Source organism: Tachysurus fulvidraco, chromosome 15 (assembly GCF_022655615.1).
Source record: "Tachysurus fulvidraco isolate hzauxx_2018 chromosome 15, HZAU_PFXX_2.0, whole genome shotgun sequence".
Lineage (NCBI taxonomy): Eukaryota > Metazoa > Chordata > Actinopteri > Siluriformes > Bagridae > Tachysurus > Tachysurus fulvidraco.
In genome coordinates, this window is record NC_062532.1 from 13,134,988 (window position 1) to 13,152,788 (window position 17,801).

The window sequence follows — 17,801 nt, forward strand, 5'->3', positions numbered from 1 at the left end:
CTCTCTGCCCATAATGACAAGACACGCCCCTTTCTGCTCATTGGCTACACGTTTGTTTTGATCTTTGTTTAGTTGTCGGCCCGACTCAGTTTTCTGAAGCATTTCTCAAAAATCGGAGACCCTGGCTTTAATTTAGATTCTAGTTGTGAAAATCATTGTGATTGGATAGAAAACAGGGCATGGCCTGGGTGAGAGCAGGGGTAGGGGGTTCATGGGGCTGATTTGAGATGTGATGGGGTACAGTACTCCAAAAAGGTTGAGACACACAGCTTTAGAGGAAATATTCTTTAGCATGTTGTCGCCCATCCACATCCACATCCCCACCCCCACCCCCACCCCCATGCGCTCGCACAGCCTGCATTCCTGTCTGCAAAGCAGCTTGCACTGCGCATGCGCTGTATCTTTCCATTCGTTTGTGGGGGGAAGGGGGCGCTAGTGAAGCGCAATGGCGGCTTCAGGCTGTATCTAAACCATACAATCACACAAGAGCGGTGTGGGGGAGAGCGAGGGGAAAACGGAACAGGCTGAGCTGCTCTTTGTTTCTAGCTAAGATAGCTAGCTGAAGAAAACTGGGGCAGTTACCGGCGAAATCCGACTTCACACAACGTAAGTTGTTTACGGCGTCTTTATAACTGCAGCACGTACAAAACATCAGAGGTTTTAAATGTGTTTAGTGAGCGAGGAAACGTGGAAAGTTGGTGTATTAAAATTATCTCGTTTTCGGAGCTACGACGTGACCGACATTACGTGCTAATCGACAGAGCGGCGGAAAGAGAGAAAGGAATGAATGAATGTAGTTTTGTAGCTTGAACACAGGACTGAGTTGAGGGAGCTGGAGGACAAACGGCTTAAAAAGTAAACATCAGTCCTTTCTTTCACTTCTGTAACAATATAAAGTGTTAAACACAGCGGATGGGGGAGGACGGCATGGCCGGCTGTGTGTAGTGCAAACGGGTACATGTACTATCTCTATTATCTCTCTCTCTTTTTATATATTTTTATATATATATATATATATATATATATATATATATATATATATATATATATATATATATTAGTGCAAAATTTAACACAGATTAAACACAAAACAAACCACTTGGTTGGTTTCTGTAACCATGGAGTATTTTTCTTTTCCTTCCACAGCTAGCTAAGCTAACTGGCTATATGTTCTCTCTATCTCTCGCTCTCTCTCTCTCTCTCTCTCTCTCTCTCTCTCTCTCTATATATATATATATATATATATATATATATATATATATATATATATATATATATATATATATATATATATTAGTGCAAAATTTAACACAGATTAAACACAAAACAAACCACTTGGTTGGTTTCTGTAACCATGGAGTATTTTTCTTTTCCTTCCACAGCTAGCTAAGCTAACTGGCTATATGTTCTCTCTATCTCTCGCTCTCTCTCTCTCTCTCTCTCTCTCTCTCTCTCTCTATATATATATATATATATATATATATATATATATATATATATATATATATATAGCAAAATTTCTAGAGAGAATGAACACAAAACAAACCACTTAGCTAAGCTAACTGGCTACATGAACCTGCTACACGGCTTCCTAGATAATAAAGTCTGTTTCTACTTCGTTAGCATTGTTTATTTCCCTCTCATCACGGCATTACATGTGTATAAATGTGTATTTCTATTAACTCTTCTATTTTGTTCATTACTGGAGGAAGTGGCACCGTTAGCTAACACCGCTATAACAACTGCTGTGCAATGAGTTCATTTCAATACAATAATTATTTTAGCTTTAATCCTTTAAACGTCAATTACGATATTGTATAAAAAATAATAATAATTTGTTACTTTCGACAGAAGTAATGCGAGCACCATTGGCCAGGCTTAATTCAGAGAAGGTTGAATAATTCTGCTAATAATTATCACACATTATTTTACATTTATTCAAATATAAAGCCTTTTTTGTTTTAAAAAGCTTATGATTTCGGACATAAATAGCTTAAACACAGTCAGGCTTCAGGTGACTCTTTGTATTTCCATCAGCAATCTGTGTGGATTGACACACTGACGAGTCTCAGTGTATCTGGCTCTGAAGATGGTTCAGTTTCTTTATTACTTTAAAATATTTCAAAGAATTGATTAAATCACAGCTTTCCAGTATTTGTTACAGCAGACAAGTCAAAAAATGAGAATTAATCTCATCTTTGTGCCCAGTAACATACCACTAACACTGTTCGATGCTTTGTTGTTTGATCAGCATCTGTTGATGAATTTTCTTTAACAGCTTTCCATTTATAGGACTCAATACAATAAAAACAATACTGCACATATCTACTGCCATTTATCTTATGATTCAATATTTATGTATAGATTCTCAAGTGGAAGCGCTTTGTTAGGGTTAGTAAATTTTCTGCCACAGGGAAGTCTTCAGGACAGAGGGCTTTGTGTTGGAATTGGCGGTATGGTGGTTTTCTTTGAGGGAACACTTAGTTAACATTTTTGGAATGAGCCTCCACTGTCAGCATTTTGCATCAATGATAAATGATTAAGATTTTTAATCTTAAGAACTGACTTTCCACTGTTGTTCCACAAAATTGAAGATAACAGATGAATAAAAAGTATGACTTGTTCTTTCATTATTAAAATGAAATTTTAATTGCTGTGGCATATGATGAATAGTATATTTTGGGACATCTTGTTGGTTATTTTGAATAATAGTTTTATTCTGTACATTTCGAGGTCATGATTATATCTTATTTGGCTTTTGTAATTTAAGATTTGCTGTTCTATCTCTAGCTGGGCAAGGCTCTGTTTTTAAATATGTTGAGATGGCAGCATGTCATTAAAATTATGTAAAAGACAAATATATCTTATTTTTTGTTTTTCAAGCATTTTTAGAAAAGGTCTTTTTTGGTAATTTATACCTAAAGGACTATAGACAGTGTTTGCTGGCTGGATTACCATAAAATAAGGGTTCACTGAAGGGTCAACATACCACAAAATCTCTCTCTCTAATATATATTTATTTATTTTGTGTGTGTGTGTGTGTGTGTGTGTGTGTGTGTGTGTACTTGACTATAAGGGTGTACTTTATCATTCCCTGCAGAACGGTACATTTTTCCCCTCTCATTCATCCCGGCTCTGCTGAGAGATGTCCACTCCGGACCCCCCCATGGGAGGGACCCCTCGGCCTGGCCCTTCTCCAGGCCCCGGTCCGTCTCCAGGTGCTATGTTGGGTCCAAGCCCAGGACCTTCACCTGGGTCTGCTCATGGTATGATGGGCCCCAGCCCGGGACCACCACCTACAGGACACAACCTACCTCCACAGGGGCCCTCAGGATACCCTCAGGAAAATATGCATCAGATGCACAAAGTGAGTTTATACAAGCATGGTGGCAAGAATGTCTCATTCTGTACAGGTTACTGGAGGGTTTATGATCTGAAGTGTTGATTCTGACATCACAGTGACTTAATGTTATGGTGCTTGATCTGTTTTGTCCTTATCTTAAAATTTTCTCATTTATATCATGGCAACAGAGAATTTATAGACCTCTGGCTTGCTTATGCTTTCTCCTCTGGCAAGCGATATTCCCACTCTAGTTACAATACAACACTGCTTTTACAATAAAATGTAAAGGACTTCATTAAGTCCTTCAGGAGTGTGTGGGAGAGGAATTTAAATTCACATCTAGGTTGCATTTATCAAGCAATTAAACTGACAATACCACAGTACACTGAGATTAAACCTCTTTATTTATATTTGTTTGTTTGTTTTAAATAATTTTTTTTGAATTTGAGTTTAATCATTTATTATGGAAGTTATTTCTGCAGACTGTACAGATAATAAAGCCTTGTGCCATGATATAAATGGAATGATGACTATTGTATCCAAAATATTACATTTGTAGTAGAGCAAAGAAACCACCATTACATTGTCTTCAATTCAGTTAAGTTTTTCTTTAGCGTGAGACGTATCTAAACCCAAAAAAAAATTCTCGGCTCCACATTTTGGCAGTTATGTGTAAATAAAAAAACTCTGACCGCTGCTGCTTCTTCCTATCTACAGCCTATGGAGGGCATGCATGAGAAGGGCATGCCAGATGACCCTCGCTACAGCCAGATGAAGGGCATGGGCATGAGACAGGGTGGCCACAGTGGTATGGGACCTCCACCCAGCCCCATGGACCAACATTCTCAAGGTACATCATTTATGTTCAAGAAGGATGTTATTGCATGTTTGAATTTAGGTTATGTAAAATACCTATCCCTGTTTTGTATTTGTATAAATGGTTGTATTTCTACAACTTTATTGTTTTCTCTGCTATTAAGGTTTATAAATTTAGTTATTTATATATTAATCAAATTAATTTAAAGCAGAGATGTATAACTCCAGTCCTGATTGATCAAAGTTCTGCACAGTTTGACATAACTGCTTAAGCACAATTTGCTTATTCATTGCCCGGTTGTTTTACAATGGGAAAAGTAACATTTTTTGTATTGTAAGTCATGTATTTTAAGCCTGTATTGTTCTCCCATTCTTTAATATTAATTGCATGAATTTTTTAAATCTTTTTCAGGTTATCCCTCCCCTCTTGGTGGCTCTGAACATGCTCCCAGTCCGGTGCCTGCTAATGGCCCTCCTTCTGGGCCGATGATGCCGTCTGGCCCTGGAGGTTTACCCATGGAGGGCGGTGACCCTCAGAATATGGGCCAGCAAAATCGAGGAGGTGGTGTGGCACCGGGTCCAGGCACAGGGCCTAATGGTGGACCAGCTGGTCCTAGTGTCCCAGGCGGCACTGGAGGTCCAACACCATTCAACCAGAACCAGCTTCACCAGCTCCGGGCACAAATCATGGCATACAAGATGCTGGCTCGTGGGCAGCCTCTACCTGACCACCTGCAGATTGCAGTGCAGGGCAAACGGCCAGTGCCAGGAATGCAGCCAGTGATGCCTAATATGCCTCCTGCTTCAGGACCTGGAGCTGGCCCTCCTGGACCTGGAGGTCCTGGCCCAGCTGGTCCCAATTACAACAGATCACATGGTAATGCTGCTTTCTTTTTTTTTTTTTTCTACTCATTTTTTTAAAGACCGTGTTTATGCTAGTTGCAGTGCAACTGGTGGGTTTTTCAGGTAACAATGGGACTAAAACTTGCAATCTTTTGTAGTGAACTCTGAAAATCCTAAATATTTATACCAATGATTATTTCATTTATTAGGTATTTATGAAGATTTATTACATGCACTTTAGATTATGTCTTGTGTAATGTGTTGGATGTGATTGGAATACACCCATTGAGCAAAGTGGATTTACTGTGTCCTTTTGCAGGAATGGTAGGACCAAATATGCCTCCCCCAGGACCATCTGGAGTTCCCCCAGGTATGCAGGGACAGCCTCCCAATGGACCACCCAAATCATGGCCGGAAGGTGTGCAGTTAATCCACTTCTGGATTCTTTTAGAAGTGAAATTTTTCCACTTGCAAGTTATTTAAGATCCTGAATTCTGCAATCTGGGGGATTTTTCTGCTATGCTACAATTTGTGTGTGTATGTCTGGATCTGTATGTTTTAGGGCCCATGGTGAACGCTGCTGCTCCAGCTAGTGCACCTCAAAAGTTAATCCCACCCCAGCCTACCGGTCGCCCCTCTCCTGCCCCACCCTCTGTACCCCCAGCTGCATCACCCGTCATGCCTCCTCAGACCCAGTCTCCAGGACAGCCGGCTCAGCCACCTCCCATGATGCTCCATCCAAAACAGAACCGCATCACACCTATTCAGAAACCGCGTGGCCTTGATCCTGTGGAGATTCTACAGGAACGAGAATACAGGTGACCGAGAATGTCATGGAGAAAATGGCAGAGTATGCATTATAACAACTTATTCATTTAAGTCTTCTTTTGTGGCAGACTGCAAGCTCGTATAGCTCATCGGATCCAAGAGCTAGAGAATATTCCTGGCTCCCTAGCTGGTGACTTGAGGACCAAAGCCACTATTGAGCTGAAGGCCTTGAGACTTCTTAACTTTCAGAGACAGGTATTTTTTTCCTTTTTTTTTTCCTTGTGATTTCAGAAATGCAAAGACCGTGTAACCTGCTGCTAGTCTTTCATATGAAATGCATCTTGTAGATATTCTTGCTTTGTACTTGATAGTCAGCATTGCCAGCGCCATAGAAACAAGTCTGTAAAAATCGGAAGCTGAAAAGTGAAATCCAGCATTTGCCTACCAGTGGGGAAAAATGTGTGCGAGTCTTGGTAAAATCTTATGATTGTATTGCTCACAGTTGCGGCAGGATGTGGTGGTGTGTATGCGGCGTGATACAGCCCTGGAGACAGCACTCAATGGCAAAGCCTACAAACGCAGCAAGCGACAATCCCTGCGTGAGGCTCGTATCACAGAAAAACTGGAGAAGCAGCAGAAGATTGAGCAAGAGCGCAAACGTCGTCAAAAGCATCAGGTACTCGTGGACATTCTCTGCCATATTTAGCCAAGAACTTTTTCAACTTTTTTCAACTAATTATGTATGATTTTGTGGATGAAGAGATTTTAAGTTTTGTTTAGTTTTGTTCACTAACAGCAACCGAACTACAAATTTATAAATTCTCTAGAAAACTGACATGGTGATCTCCCCTTCCTTTTTTCTCCAGGAATATCTAAACAGTATCCTCCAGCATGCTAAAGATTTTAAGGAGTACCATCGCTCAATGACAGGAAAGCTCCAGAAGGTTACCAAAGCTGTGGCCACCTACCATGCCAACACAGAGCGTGAGCAGAAAAAAGAGAATGAGCGCATTGAGAAGGAGAGAATGCGGAGGCTCATGGTAAGGATTGGCATACACAGCCTAACTGAAATGTGGTCCAGCGTAATGTCCACCTCTAAGTGTATTTCCTATCTACCCCCTAGGCAGAAGATGAAGAGGGTTACAGGAAGCTGATTGATCAGAAGAAAGACAAGCGTCTGGCCTACCTGTTACAGCAGACAGATGAGTATGTGGCCAACCTCACAGAACTTGTGCGTGCCCATAAGGCAGTTCAGGCCCTCAAGGAGAAAAAGAAGAAGAAGAAAAGGAAGGTAGGATATTTTACAGCTAAAGCATGTTTATACTACAGGTAATGGTGTTTTACTTGTTGCGTAAAAACTCATTTTTATTTGTTATAGAAGACCGACACTGGTGACAGTGGAGCTCCAGCACTAGGTCCGGATGGAGAGGTAATTTACTTATTTCCTAATATTTATTACTGGTTTATATATACAGGTCCAACTGAATGTAAGTTACATTTGTCTAGCAGTAAATTAGCGTGTTCTAAAAATATGCTGATGCAAACTAATATAGCTGATGCAATTGTCCAGTGACCACTGCTTTAACATTATGAATGTCCTGTAGCTTTTGTTCTAATGAAATGACATCTAGTGTGTTTTCTTTGCTTACTAGTGTAGCTACTGCCTTTATTTGCATGACATATTCTGGCTATAACATTGAACATTTCCTTGGGTTGTAGCCTCTGGATGAGACCAGTCAGATGAGTGACCTCCCAGTGAAAGTCATTCATGTGGACAGTGGCAAGATTCTAACCGGTGTGGATGCCCCTAAAGCAAACCAGCTGGAGGCCTGGCTGGAGATGAACCCTGGGTAAGCATGCTTGATTGTTAAAAATTGTAAAAGTTTCTTTAATTGTTTGAAATGTCTTCATATATCAATGTACTTACTATCATAGTGTATTATTTTAAAATAATGTGTACATGATGCTTTATCTGTAGTTATGAAGTTGCACCACGGTCTGACAGTGAAGACAGCGGCTCAGATGACGAAGAGGTAAATCTTATTCTGCGCCTCTATTCCTGTATGTATGTTGATGTGCAAACACACTGATAATGTCTGTGCTTGTAGCTTGTATGACTATCTGTTCTGCCTTGGTTTATTACCTGTGTATTAGCTGATGACACAACTCTTCACATCTCCCTGTTCTCCACTGCAGGAAGAGGAAGACGACCAGACGCAACACTCTCAGCCCCATGCAGATGAGAAAAAGAAAATTCCAGATCCTGACAGTGAGGATGTGTCTGAGTTTGATGTCCGTCACATTATTGAGTGAGTATACAAACGTCGTCATGCTAGATCAGGACTGGCAGCTCCAGTACAAAACTAATAAAGGACCTTAATGAACCTGTGACAAAGATATTTGAAATCAAATGTAAAAGCTTTTTTTTTTCATTTAAAACCTAATCTATAGCAGTGGACTGCAATTCTAAGCATTGCTCTGTCACATTGTCTTGCAGGCATGCTAAGCAGGATGTAGACGATGAGTACAGCCACACTCAGTTTGCTATTGGCCTGCAGTCCTACTACGCTGTGGCACATGCGGTCACTGAGAAAGTGGACAGACAGTCATCTCTCCTGATTAATGGGACACTTAAACAGTACCAGGTACAGGCATGCAGTGTAAATAGATGCTAAAATACTGAGACCAACTGTTTAGTATGTTAACCAGGATATTTTTTATTTGTTTTTGCTCTGTGACAGATTAAAGGTCTGGAGTGGCTTGTCTCTCTGTATAATAATAATCTAAATGGCATTCTTGCTGATGAGATGGGCTTGGGAAAAACTATCCAGACCATCGCACTCATTACCTACCTCATGGAGTACAAACGTCTTAATGGACCCTTCCTCATTATCGTACCCCTATCGTAAGTTTGCCTCAAGTTTATCATCTTGTAATTATTTAAAAATAAATGAAAAATAAAAAAAATTAAGCATTCAATTGATATAAAGGTAGGTGTTGGTTCAAGCATAGTCTTTTCAGTTTCCTAATTTAAATTAATTTATGCTTCCAGCAAGGCAAATAACCCTGTGATAAATGTCAGCTTTTAGCAAAAGAACTGCTGCCGTATGTGTGGTTTTTATTTTAAAAAACAAAAAGACCTGAGACTTTGCTGCGTTTCAGTGACACTCTGTGACCCAGTCATTTGCACACAAAGCATAGAGGCTCGGCTCACTAAATGACAAGGACAGAAATGCAGCTTGGAAATATATCCCGCACAGATAAGCAACAGGTGTTCTATGATAAATGGCCATAGACCACAAATGAACATTAATATTTTGATTCTGTGCTTCCAGCTTTTTGATTGTTACATTTGTACATTTTATGTGTAATGTAAGTAGTGACTACAAACTAAAGGAGTCTCCTTTTCGGAGTTTCTTCAAGTCTTGTGGGTTGTGTTGTTTTAGTAAAATAAGTTATGCCAGGGTGGTGCGATATGGCCTGACACACAGAAGAGCCTGGTTTATACTCAACGCATGATTTCTGCTTGTACAGAAGTAGCTGTAATGCAAGCATAGTTTCACTAGATGGCGTGTCTGAGCCAAAACATCCCAATTCAAACGGTACAATGTTTTGCAGTTTTCTGTTTCTCTTAAACCTTCTGCTCACATTGGGATTGTTATGGGCTGCTCAAATCATGATCTCCAATCTTACATTTGAAATTATTTACTGATCCAAAAATCTTGAAGTCTGCCTTAAAAAACAATTACTACATTACAGGGCAGTTGAGGGCATTTAAAATTCATACAGCAGCTGTAATAGAAAAACCAGTTTAATACTCTAACAGTTTAGGATAGGTTGCAACTTGAGACACAACACTAGTTTGTATTTGTGGAAAAGATGAAGGTTTCTATTGTTGAATTCTTAGCTGGATATAGTGGAGTATTAGCTATAGTGGAGAGTGTCAGGAGAGTGAAAGGATAAAATGGCATGTGCACTCTTAATTCAAATGTAGCATATTTGAATGTAAGTACATAATTAAAACAAAGTGTTGTCTCTTGTCTTTTTACAGGACTCTGTCCAACTGGGTGTATGAGTTTGATAAATGGGCACCATCTGTGGTCAAAGTCTCCTATAAGGTGATTAAGACTCTATTGTTTTCAAAAATAAAGAGTCTTGTCTCCTATTTGCCCTTTTTCTGTGGTTCAGTGATTCACGCTTACTTCATGTCTTCTCAGGGCTCTCCTGCCGCTCGCAGGTCCTTTGTTCCCATTCTACGAAGTGGCAAATTCAATGTGCTCCTTACCACCTACGAGTACATCATCAAAGATAAGCAAGTGCTGGCCAAGGTAGATCAGTCATACCCATTGCACATGTGTACCATTTGTTTATTTTGGATCAAACTATAATGCAGGTGTTTGTTGTTTATAGCATTTCTATGTAAATAATTTTAGTAAGACTTTCAATTCAAGCTTCTTTTTTCTTTCAACTAATATTTTGAAGGAACTTAAAAGCTGTTTCTTTATTTTAAGCTTCGTTGGAAGTACATGATTGTTGATGAGGGTCACCGTATGAAGAATCACCACTGTAAGCTGACTCAGGTTCTAAACACACACTACCTGGCCCCCAGGCGTGTGCTACTGACAGGCACACCTCTGCAGAATAAACTGCCTGAGCTCTGGGCCTTGCTCAACTTCCTGCTGCCCACTATCTTCAAAAGCTGCAGCACCTTTGAGCAGTGGTTCAATGCACCATTTGCCATGACTGGTGAGAAGGTAATGTTGTGCGGTGCACATCTGAAACATGTTTATGACGAAAGTGTTTGTTAATAGTGGGTTAGATTTGATAGCAACTTATTAGACCCCAGGTCATTAATCATGGCGTTCTACAGGTTGACCTCAATGAGGAGGAGACCATTCTGATCATTCGGCGTTTACACAAAGTGCTCCGGCCCTTCCTGCTCAGGAGGCTTAAGAAAGAAGTGGAAGCGCAGCTGCCTGAGAAGGTCTGTTTCCTTTTTTATATGTCCACTGGAACATTTTGTGGGATTTTGAAAGATAGTGTTTAATGGTGACACCTAAAGCATCTAAATTGAGTGATGCAATATCTTGATGGTAAGTCAGAGGGGACAGACAATTTATTTTGTGTTTTTTGTCAGCAACAACAAAAATAGAACATAATAAAATATATCAGCACTTAGCCTCTTCATTACATTCAAGATTACTGATATGAATTTTTTATTTCAACTTTTGTTCATTAATTTTATCTGAAATGTAACCGTGTTTACTGTCTGCATTTAGAGAAGTGGCATTTCTCCACATCACTTATCCACTTTAAATCTGCCCTCCACTTCAGACTTGTTTCAACTACACCTTTTAGATATCATGTATACATTTAGCCTGTTTTTCACTGTACTGTAATTTCATGCATATGTGTGTGGATCTGTAGCCAGTCAATAAGGCTGATGATTATTTTTCCCCTCTTTTTTTTTAGGTTGAGTATGTGATCAAGTGTGATATGTCAGCACTGCAGAGAGTACTGTACAGACACATGCAAGCTAAAGGAGTCCTTCTGACTGATGGCTCAGAGAAAGACAAGAAGGTAATGATGAAAAGATCCACTCCCTTTTTGTACAGATTAAAGTAGTGTGTGAGGGTACATCATTAATATGTCATTTATTACAGGGTAAAGGTGGAACGAAGACACTGATGAACACAATCATGCAGCTGCGAAAGATCTGTAATCACCCATACATGTTTCAACATATTGAGGTATGCTCAGAAAACCTAAGCCTCTATTTTTAGTATATTTCACAGAATAAGGCAGCTTTTTGTGCTGCGTAATGATGAGTTATTTGTTGGGACAGTGCATAATTTTTCAACACCTGTCCCTTCTATATTTAAATATTTCTTAATGTTTCTTGTAGTCTCTTGTCTTTTTTCAGTTGTATACAGTCCACCACTAATATATATATATATATATATATATATATATATATATATATATATATATATATATATATATATATATATATAGCATATTAGTACATATAGTATGTTCTAGCTTTATGTAAATTTTAATATGCTTGTCATGTTTTCAGGAATCCTTCTCTGAGCATCTGGGCTTTACTGGAGGCATCGTTTCAGGGTAAGTGCCCTTATGAGCAGACTGCTTATAAAAGATGACTTCTTGTGGTTGTTCTTTCTGCCACTGTATGTGACTTTCTTTTGTATTTTTTTGCATCACTTTCTCTCCAGGCCAGACTTGTACCGAGCATCTGGAAAATTTGAGCTTCTGGACCGCATTCTTCCCAAGCTGCGTGCAACCAACCACAAAGTGCTGCTCTTCTGTCAAATGACTTCCCTCATGACCATCATGGAGGACTATTTTTCCTACCGTAATTTTAAATACTTGCGTCTGGATGGTGAGTTTCTCTTTACTTATATTATTGTATTGGTCTATATTTGTTTATGTTGTAATGATTGGGAAAATAATCTGTGTGTGTAGGAACCACTAAGGCTGAGGACCGTGGCACGCTGCTTAAAAACTTTAATGACCCTTCCTTTCAATACTTTGTGTTCCTGCTGAGTACCAGAGCTGGTGGCCTGGGGCTCAACCTGCAATCTGCTGACACTGTCATCATTTTTGATAGTGACTGGAATCCTCATCAGGTATGAGTGCATGGTTTCTGTTTTCATTTAAAAAAAAAAAAATCCTGCTAGCATCTTTCCACAGTTCATAGCAGCACCCAACCCCATTTTTCCTTTTCCATCCCTCTCATTTCTTACAGGACTTGCAAGCTCAGGATCGTGCTCATCGCATTGGGCAACAGAATGAGGTGCGTGTTCTGCGTCTCTGCACTGTCAACAGTGTGGAAGAGAAGATCCTGGCTGCTGCCAAGTACAAATTAAACGTGGACCAGAAGGTGATCCAGGCCGGTATGTTCGACCAGAAGTCTTCTAGCCATGAGCGCAGAGCCTTCCTGCAGGCCATCCTGGAGCATGAGGAACAGGATGAGGTATAGCTTCTATACTAATTGTCCTTCTTGGGGCAACAGTTATGTTACATTGTGATTGTGATTTTTTCTTTTTCAAAGCGCAAGCTAACTATTTTGCCGAAAAATCCCAGAAAAATTCTGAATGCAAGTTTAAATAAGACAATCCAATTAAAAGAAAGCATGTTTGATATCTCTTAGCCTCTTATTATGTTTCAGGAGGAGGATGAGGTACCTGATGATGAAACTGTCAATCAAATGATTGCTAGGAGTGAGGAGGAGTTTGATCAGTTTATGGTACGTTTTGCAGCACCTGCAAGCTGTATTCAAAGTTTATGTAACCACATTCTCTATTTACCATCGTTATTACATTACCTGTTTTACCCATTCTATCTTTTTATGTCCCCCTCTACCTATGTCCTGCTTCTCTTCAGCGCATGGATCTCGACCGGCGCCGTGAAGAGGCCCGGAACCCCAAGCGCAGGCCTCGTCTGATGGAGGAAGATGAGCTTCCCACCTGGATTATGAAGGATGACGCAGAAGTGGAAAGACTCACATGTGAGGAGGAAGAGGAGAAGATGTTCGGTCGTGGATCACGGCAGAGAAAAGAGGTGGACTACAGTGACTCACTTACTGAGAAACAATGGCTCAAGGTGAGACAAAAGGACAGAAACCTGTTTGAAGTGCAGTCTTGTAGTTGTCCGGTTGTCCCTGAAATATTTTGAGACTTTGAATGTATGGCTTTTTAGTGCATATTAAATTGAATATATGCATTTGCAAGTTTTACACCTATATATTTTAGATGCTTGGTAAATTCCTGCTATGTCTCAATCATTTCTCAGGCTATAGAAGAGGGCACACTGGAGGAGATTGAAGAGGAAGTACGGCATAAGAAGACAACTCGGAAGAGGAAGCGAGACCGTGACCTAGACCTCCCAGGCCCAGCCACGCCCAGCTCCAGTGGTCGAGGCAGAGATAAAGATGATGACAGTAAGAAGCAAAAGAAGCGGGGCCGACCGCCTGCTGAGAAACTCTCTCCCAATCCACCATCCCTCACCAAGAAGATGAAGAAAATCGTTGATGCCGTCATTAAGTATAAGGACAAGTAAGCAATATCATTTTAATCATAAGTGCCGTGCACTGTAAACCAATAACCTGATTGGTAACTTACTTGACTGATATTTATATGTAACTTCATTGTAAAGACATGATGATTCCTTTTCAGGTTTTTAAAACTAAATGGCTTTTGCTCATACATGGGGAAATAAAAAAAAAAGTTTATTTTTACTTTTATGTTTGCATTATATTTGGTCTTGTGTTTCTTGCATATTTCCTGTTAGCAGCGGAAGGCAGCTGAGCGAGGTCTTTATCCAGCTTCCCTCTCGTAAGGAGCTGCCCGAATATTATGAGCTTATCCGCAAACCTGTGGACTTCCGCAAAATCAAGGTACCTTTATTAAATTGTTTAATAAAAATAAAAATTTTAATAATTCTTTGGTAAATATTCTTTCATTTGTGTCCATTATGGGTTTGTACATGTAAGGGCTTTTCACACAAACCCCCCAGGGTTCTGCTGTGTTAACCCTGTACTGTGTGCCAGCCATGTACATTGTGAAAGTACGTGGTGTTAAAACATTACGGCTAAGTGCTTGGCAACAGACACCCAATCAGTAATTGCACCGTGGGTGTCCATCACAAACACCGGGATGTAGGAACACTTAAAAATATCTCAATACATGGTGTCAGTTGGCAAAACGCTGAATGTCGCAGACATGCGTGCCATGGAGAAGGATACATTTTTGACCCAGGATTTTTTATTTCAAGTGTGAAAAGTCCTGTTTTTAAATTTCATTGAGAAGTTCATTTTGGTAATATGTGAACTTGATTCTTATCAAGGCAGTGTAATTTGATGTGGATTGTCTGGTGTACAGGAACGCATAAGGATCCATAAATACCGCAGTCTGAATGACTTGGAGAAAGATGTCATGCTGCTCTGCCAGAACGCTCAGACCTTTAACCTGGAGGGGTCACTGGTAAGATCCTTCACTGCTATGTGAAATCTGTGAATCAAATGTAGTATGAGCTTACCACAAAAATGAGCTCGCTCATATTTCTCTTTTCTTCATTTATGTTTATAAGATCTACGAGGACTCCATCGTGCTCCAGTCTGTGTTCACAAGCGTTCGGCAGAAGATCGAAAAGGAGGAGGACAGTGACGGAGAGGAGAGTGAGGAAGAGGAAGAGGAGTTAGACGAGGGCTCTGAATCTGAATGTGGGTATTCGTCGACTGACTGTGTAAACAATATTCTCTTTAGAAGACAGGGAAAGTAACGTGTGTTTGTGTTGTAGCACGCTCTGTAAAGGTGAAGATCAAGCTGAGCCGAAAGGAAAAAGCTCTTGAGAAAGGGAAAGGCAGGCGGCGCACTGGACGAGGCTCACGACCTAAACCGGTAGTAAGCGATGATGACAGTGAAGAGGAGCAGGAAGAGGTAACACTTCACTTCTGATTTTATTTAGCCAGATTTTGGCTCTTAAAATTATTTGATCAATGCATCAGCATTTTTAAATTATATATTCAAGATGAAGTGAGTAATCAGAAGATCTAAAGTGTTAGTATTTGCATCTGTAATATGCACATACATGTTATTTCCTAAATCTTTTCTGATCCTACTTCTTTTTCCCCCCTTCTCTGTTTATGTGGACAGGAGCATTCTCCTAGTGGAAGTGAGGAAGATTAAGCCTTCTACTGGACCAGACCATCCTTTCTTTCTGATCTGATCTAGACATCGTTTTTCACTTTAACGTTACAGAATCAACTCCCTATGAAGGTTCTAGACCTTTAGATGAATTTTCAATGACTTGTGAAACCTAAACAGATTAACTGAAACACACTGTAGGTTTGTGCAGACGGTTTTAGCCCCAAATGAAGTGTTTTTAACCGAGGGTCATGTAAGCAAAGAAATGCAGTGCAGCTTTGATGGTGCTGGCTCAGGAGATTTAAATCCAATTAAAAAACACTTTAATATTTAAACAAGCATTCCCGGTTTATATATAGTAGGAATGTATTTGTCTCTTTCCTTTATATATATATATATATTATTATTATTTTTCCTTATTAAAAGTGATGTGGACAGTAGCTTGGCTAGCTGACAGACTGTGGACTATCAGGAAAATTTACTTGACCATTTTTAGGTGATCGTTTCCTGTAATTTCATGTCTTTGTGAGCAGTGTACAGTAGTCATTAGCTTCTGTATTTTTTTTTTTAAGCCTCTCCAGAGTGCACGCTGTGCGTCTCTAAAGAAACATGGTGTATGGGTTGTTCTGCCATTATTCACGTTTGCTTTGACATTTCTTGCCTTTCAGTTTCTTTCCTAAGGTTAATTTAAGAATATTAGCAGGATTATGGTACTTCCTCCCTTTTTGAGCTCCAGTTGGCTAAAATGAGGAGGAGTAGTGCTTAGGACTCAGTACTGTGTCAGTGTCACTGGAATTCCAAGACTATAATAAAGGCATCTTACAACTACTTGGATTTGTTTTGTCATATGTTCAGTACATAGAATAAGTATTTTTCAAATCACTTAACCTTGTTGTGGTGGTCAGATTTTTTTCCCATTGATGATCTAAACAAATGTTTGTGACACTTCATGAAATGTTACTTAATTTTTAGGATGAAATTGACCCGTACTGCACATAGGTTCAGAAGGCAAAATCCAGAGACTCTGACCAGAATAAAGCCGATGCTGTAGAATCTTGAAGAGAACACTGGGATCAACATGGACATGAAGTAAGGGACTCTGTAAATGTGTTGATCCCAGTGTTCTCTTCAATGTGGACTTTCTTTGTTCAGTGAGCTTTGTGTCTGACCTTCTGCTACCTCTGAGAATAAAAATTATTTTGCTTGGGTCCAGTGGTATCTATCCAAGTGGTTACCTTGAGTAGAAGAGTTTACAACTGTAAAAATCTTCTTTGAATTGAGCTGAATAATTTCAAGTACACTGTTCATACTTCCCACATATCATCCTGCAACATTACACAAAAAATGCTATCAACTTGCTTGTAATATATCAGGAGAAATCCATGTTACATCCTCATTCGTCACTGTGTTAGCATTTTGGTTGACCCTTTTTAGGGAAAATGTTTTAGCATGTTAGGAATGTACTGTTTATATTAAAACAGCTGTTCCCTAAACCTTTTGGTAAGTGTTTAGTTTCACTGTGTGTATATACAGTATACAAACTAGCCATTTTCATAACGTTCAGTTAAAAGACCTTCTCGAAATATGACTGTTTCTTTTAGGTTCAGTAATTTACAGGATCAACAAAAATTCTGTATTTCAGACATGGATGACTATTAATTAAATCCAAAAAGGATCAGTTAGGCTAGAGGTTTCAGTGAATATACAGTGGCCAGACAAAGTATGTGAACCCCTTGGAATAAACCACTTTTTGCCATAAAATGTGATCCTATTTTACATAGGTTTTACTGAACACACATTAAACATTCACAGTGCTAGAGGAAAAAGTAAGTGATCCCTTGAAGTTCAATGCTGGTTGAGCCTCCTTTGGCAGCAAGGACTTCAACAAGTGCCTTTGGTAGCTCTGGATCAGACCTGCACAACGTTCAGGAGGAATCTTTGACCATTCCTCTTTACAAAACTGCTTTAGCTCAGACACATTTTTAGGATTTTTGGTGTGAACAGCTCTCTTGAGGTCACTCCACAGCATCTCTATGGGGTTAAAGGTCTGTGTTCTGACTGGGCCACTCTAAAAGGCACATTTTGTTTTTCTGAAGCAAATCTGGTAGATTTAGCAGTTAGCCTCGCCTCTAAGGCCTTTCTTTTTGTTAGTTAATGGTCTTCATTTTAACACTAGATGGTGCTCTGAGGCAATAGGAAAAATGGCAATGCAAAGCCTTAACCTTATAGCATAAACCTAATTAATCCATCAGTTTTGTGCAATGATGTTCTGGAGATTTACTGGATCCATAGAGCTTAATTCCCTTGAAACTTCCAGCATCAAAACTTTTTGTTGAGTAGCTGAGATTTGGATTAAACCAGTT

At 39.6% G+C, this 17,801-nt stretch overlaps 1 protein-coding gene across 8 annotated transcripts; it reads left to right on the forward strand.

Moving 5' to 3' along the window:
* Positions 1 to 426: 426 nt before the first annotated feature.
* Positions 427 to 16,266, forward strand: smarca4a (SWI/SNF related, matrix associated, actin dependent regulator of chromatin, subfamily a, member 4a). 8 transcript variants are annotated; one of them, XM_027141543.2, is made up of 34 exons: positions 427 to 606; positions 3,101 to 3,367; positions 4,061 to 4,193; positions 4,572 to 5,036; positions 5,322 to 5,420; positions 5,565 to 5,820; positions 5,899 to 6,025; positions 6,273 to 6,446; positions 6,637 to 6,810; positions 6,894 to 7,061; positions 7,149 to 7,199; positions 7,490 to 7,620; positions 7,749 to 7,803; positions 7,925 to 8,079; positions 8,268 to 8,415; positions 8,512 to 8,675; positions 9,822 to 9,888; positions 9,988 to 10,098; positions 10,282 to 10,524; positions 10,641 to 10,754; positions 11,243 to 11,350; positions 11,434 to 11,520; positions 11,850 to 11,896; positions 12,007 to 12,173; positions 12,257 to 12,420; positions 12,540 to 12,767; positions 12,945 to 13,040; positions 13,178 to 13,396; positions 13,586 to 13,848; positions 14,087 to 14,189; positions 14,674 to 14,775; positions 14,882 to 15,014; positions 15,092 to 15,231; positions 15,448 to 16,266. In XM_027141543.2, the coding sequence occupies exons 2-34, from the start codon at positions 3,146 to 3,148 to the stop codon at positions 15,478 to 15,480; spliced, it is 4,947 nt and encodes a 1,648-aa protein (XP_026997344.1). In that variant the 5' UTR covers positions 427 to 606; positions 3,101 to 3,145; the 3' UTR covers positions 15,481 to 16,266. The 8 variants fall into 8 exon arrangements, with proteins under 8 accessions (XP_026997344.1, XP_026997342.1, XP_026997341.1 ...); XM_027141541.2 differs by having other exon boundaries at positions 428 to 606; positions 3,077 to 3,367; positions 14,084 to 14,189; XM_027141540.2 differs by having other exon boundaries at positions 428 to 606; positions 14,084 to 14,189.
* Positions 16,267 to 17,801: the final 1,535 nt, after the last annotated feature.

Coding starts and splice junctions, on each gene's coding strand:
- smarca4a (XM_027141541.2), top strand. CDS start 3,146: ATGTCCACTCCGGACCCCCCCATGGGAGGGACCCCTCGGCCTGGCCCT. Junction 14,776..14,881: donor TTAACCTGGAGGGGTCACTG/GTAAGATCCTTC, acceptor TATGTTTATAAG/ATCTACGAGGACTCCATCGT. Junction 15,015..15,091: donor CGAGGGCTCTGAATCTGAAT/GTGGGTATTCGT, acceptor TTTGTGTTGTAG/CACGCTCTGTAAAGGTGAAG.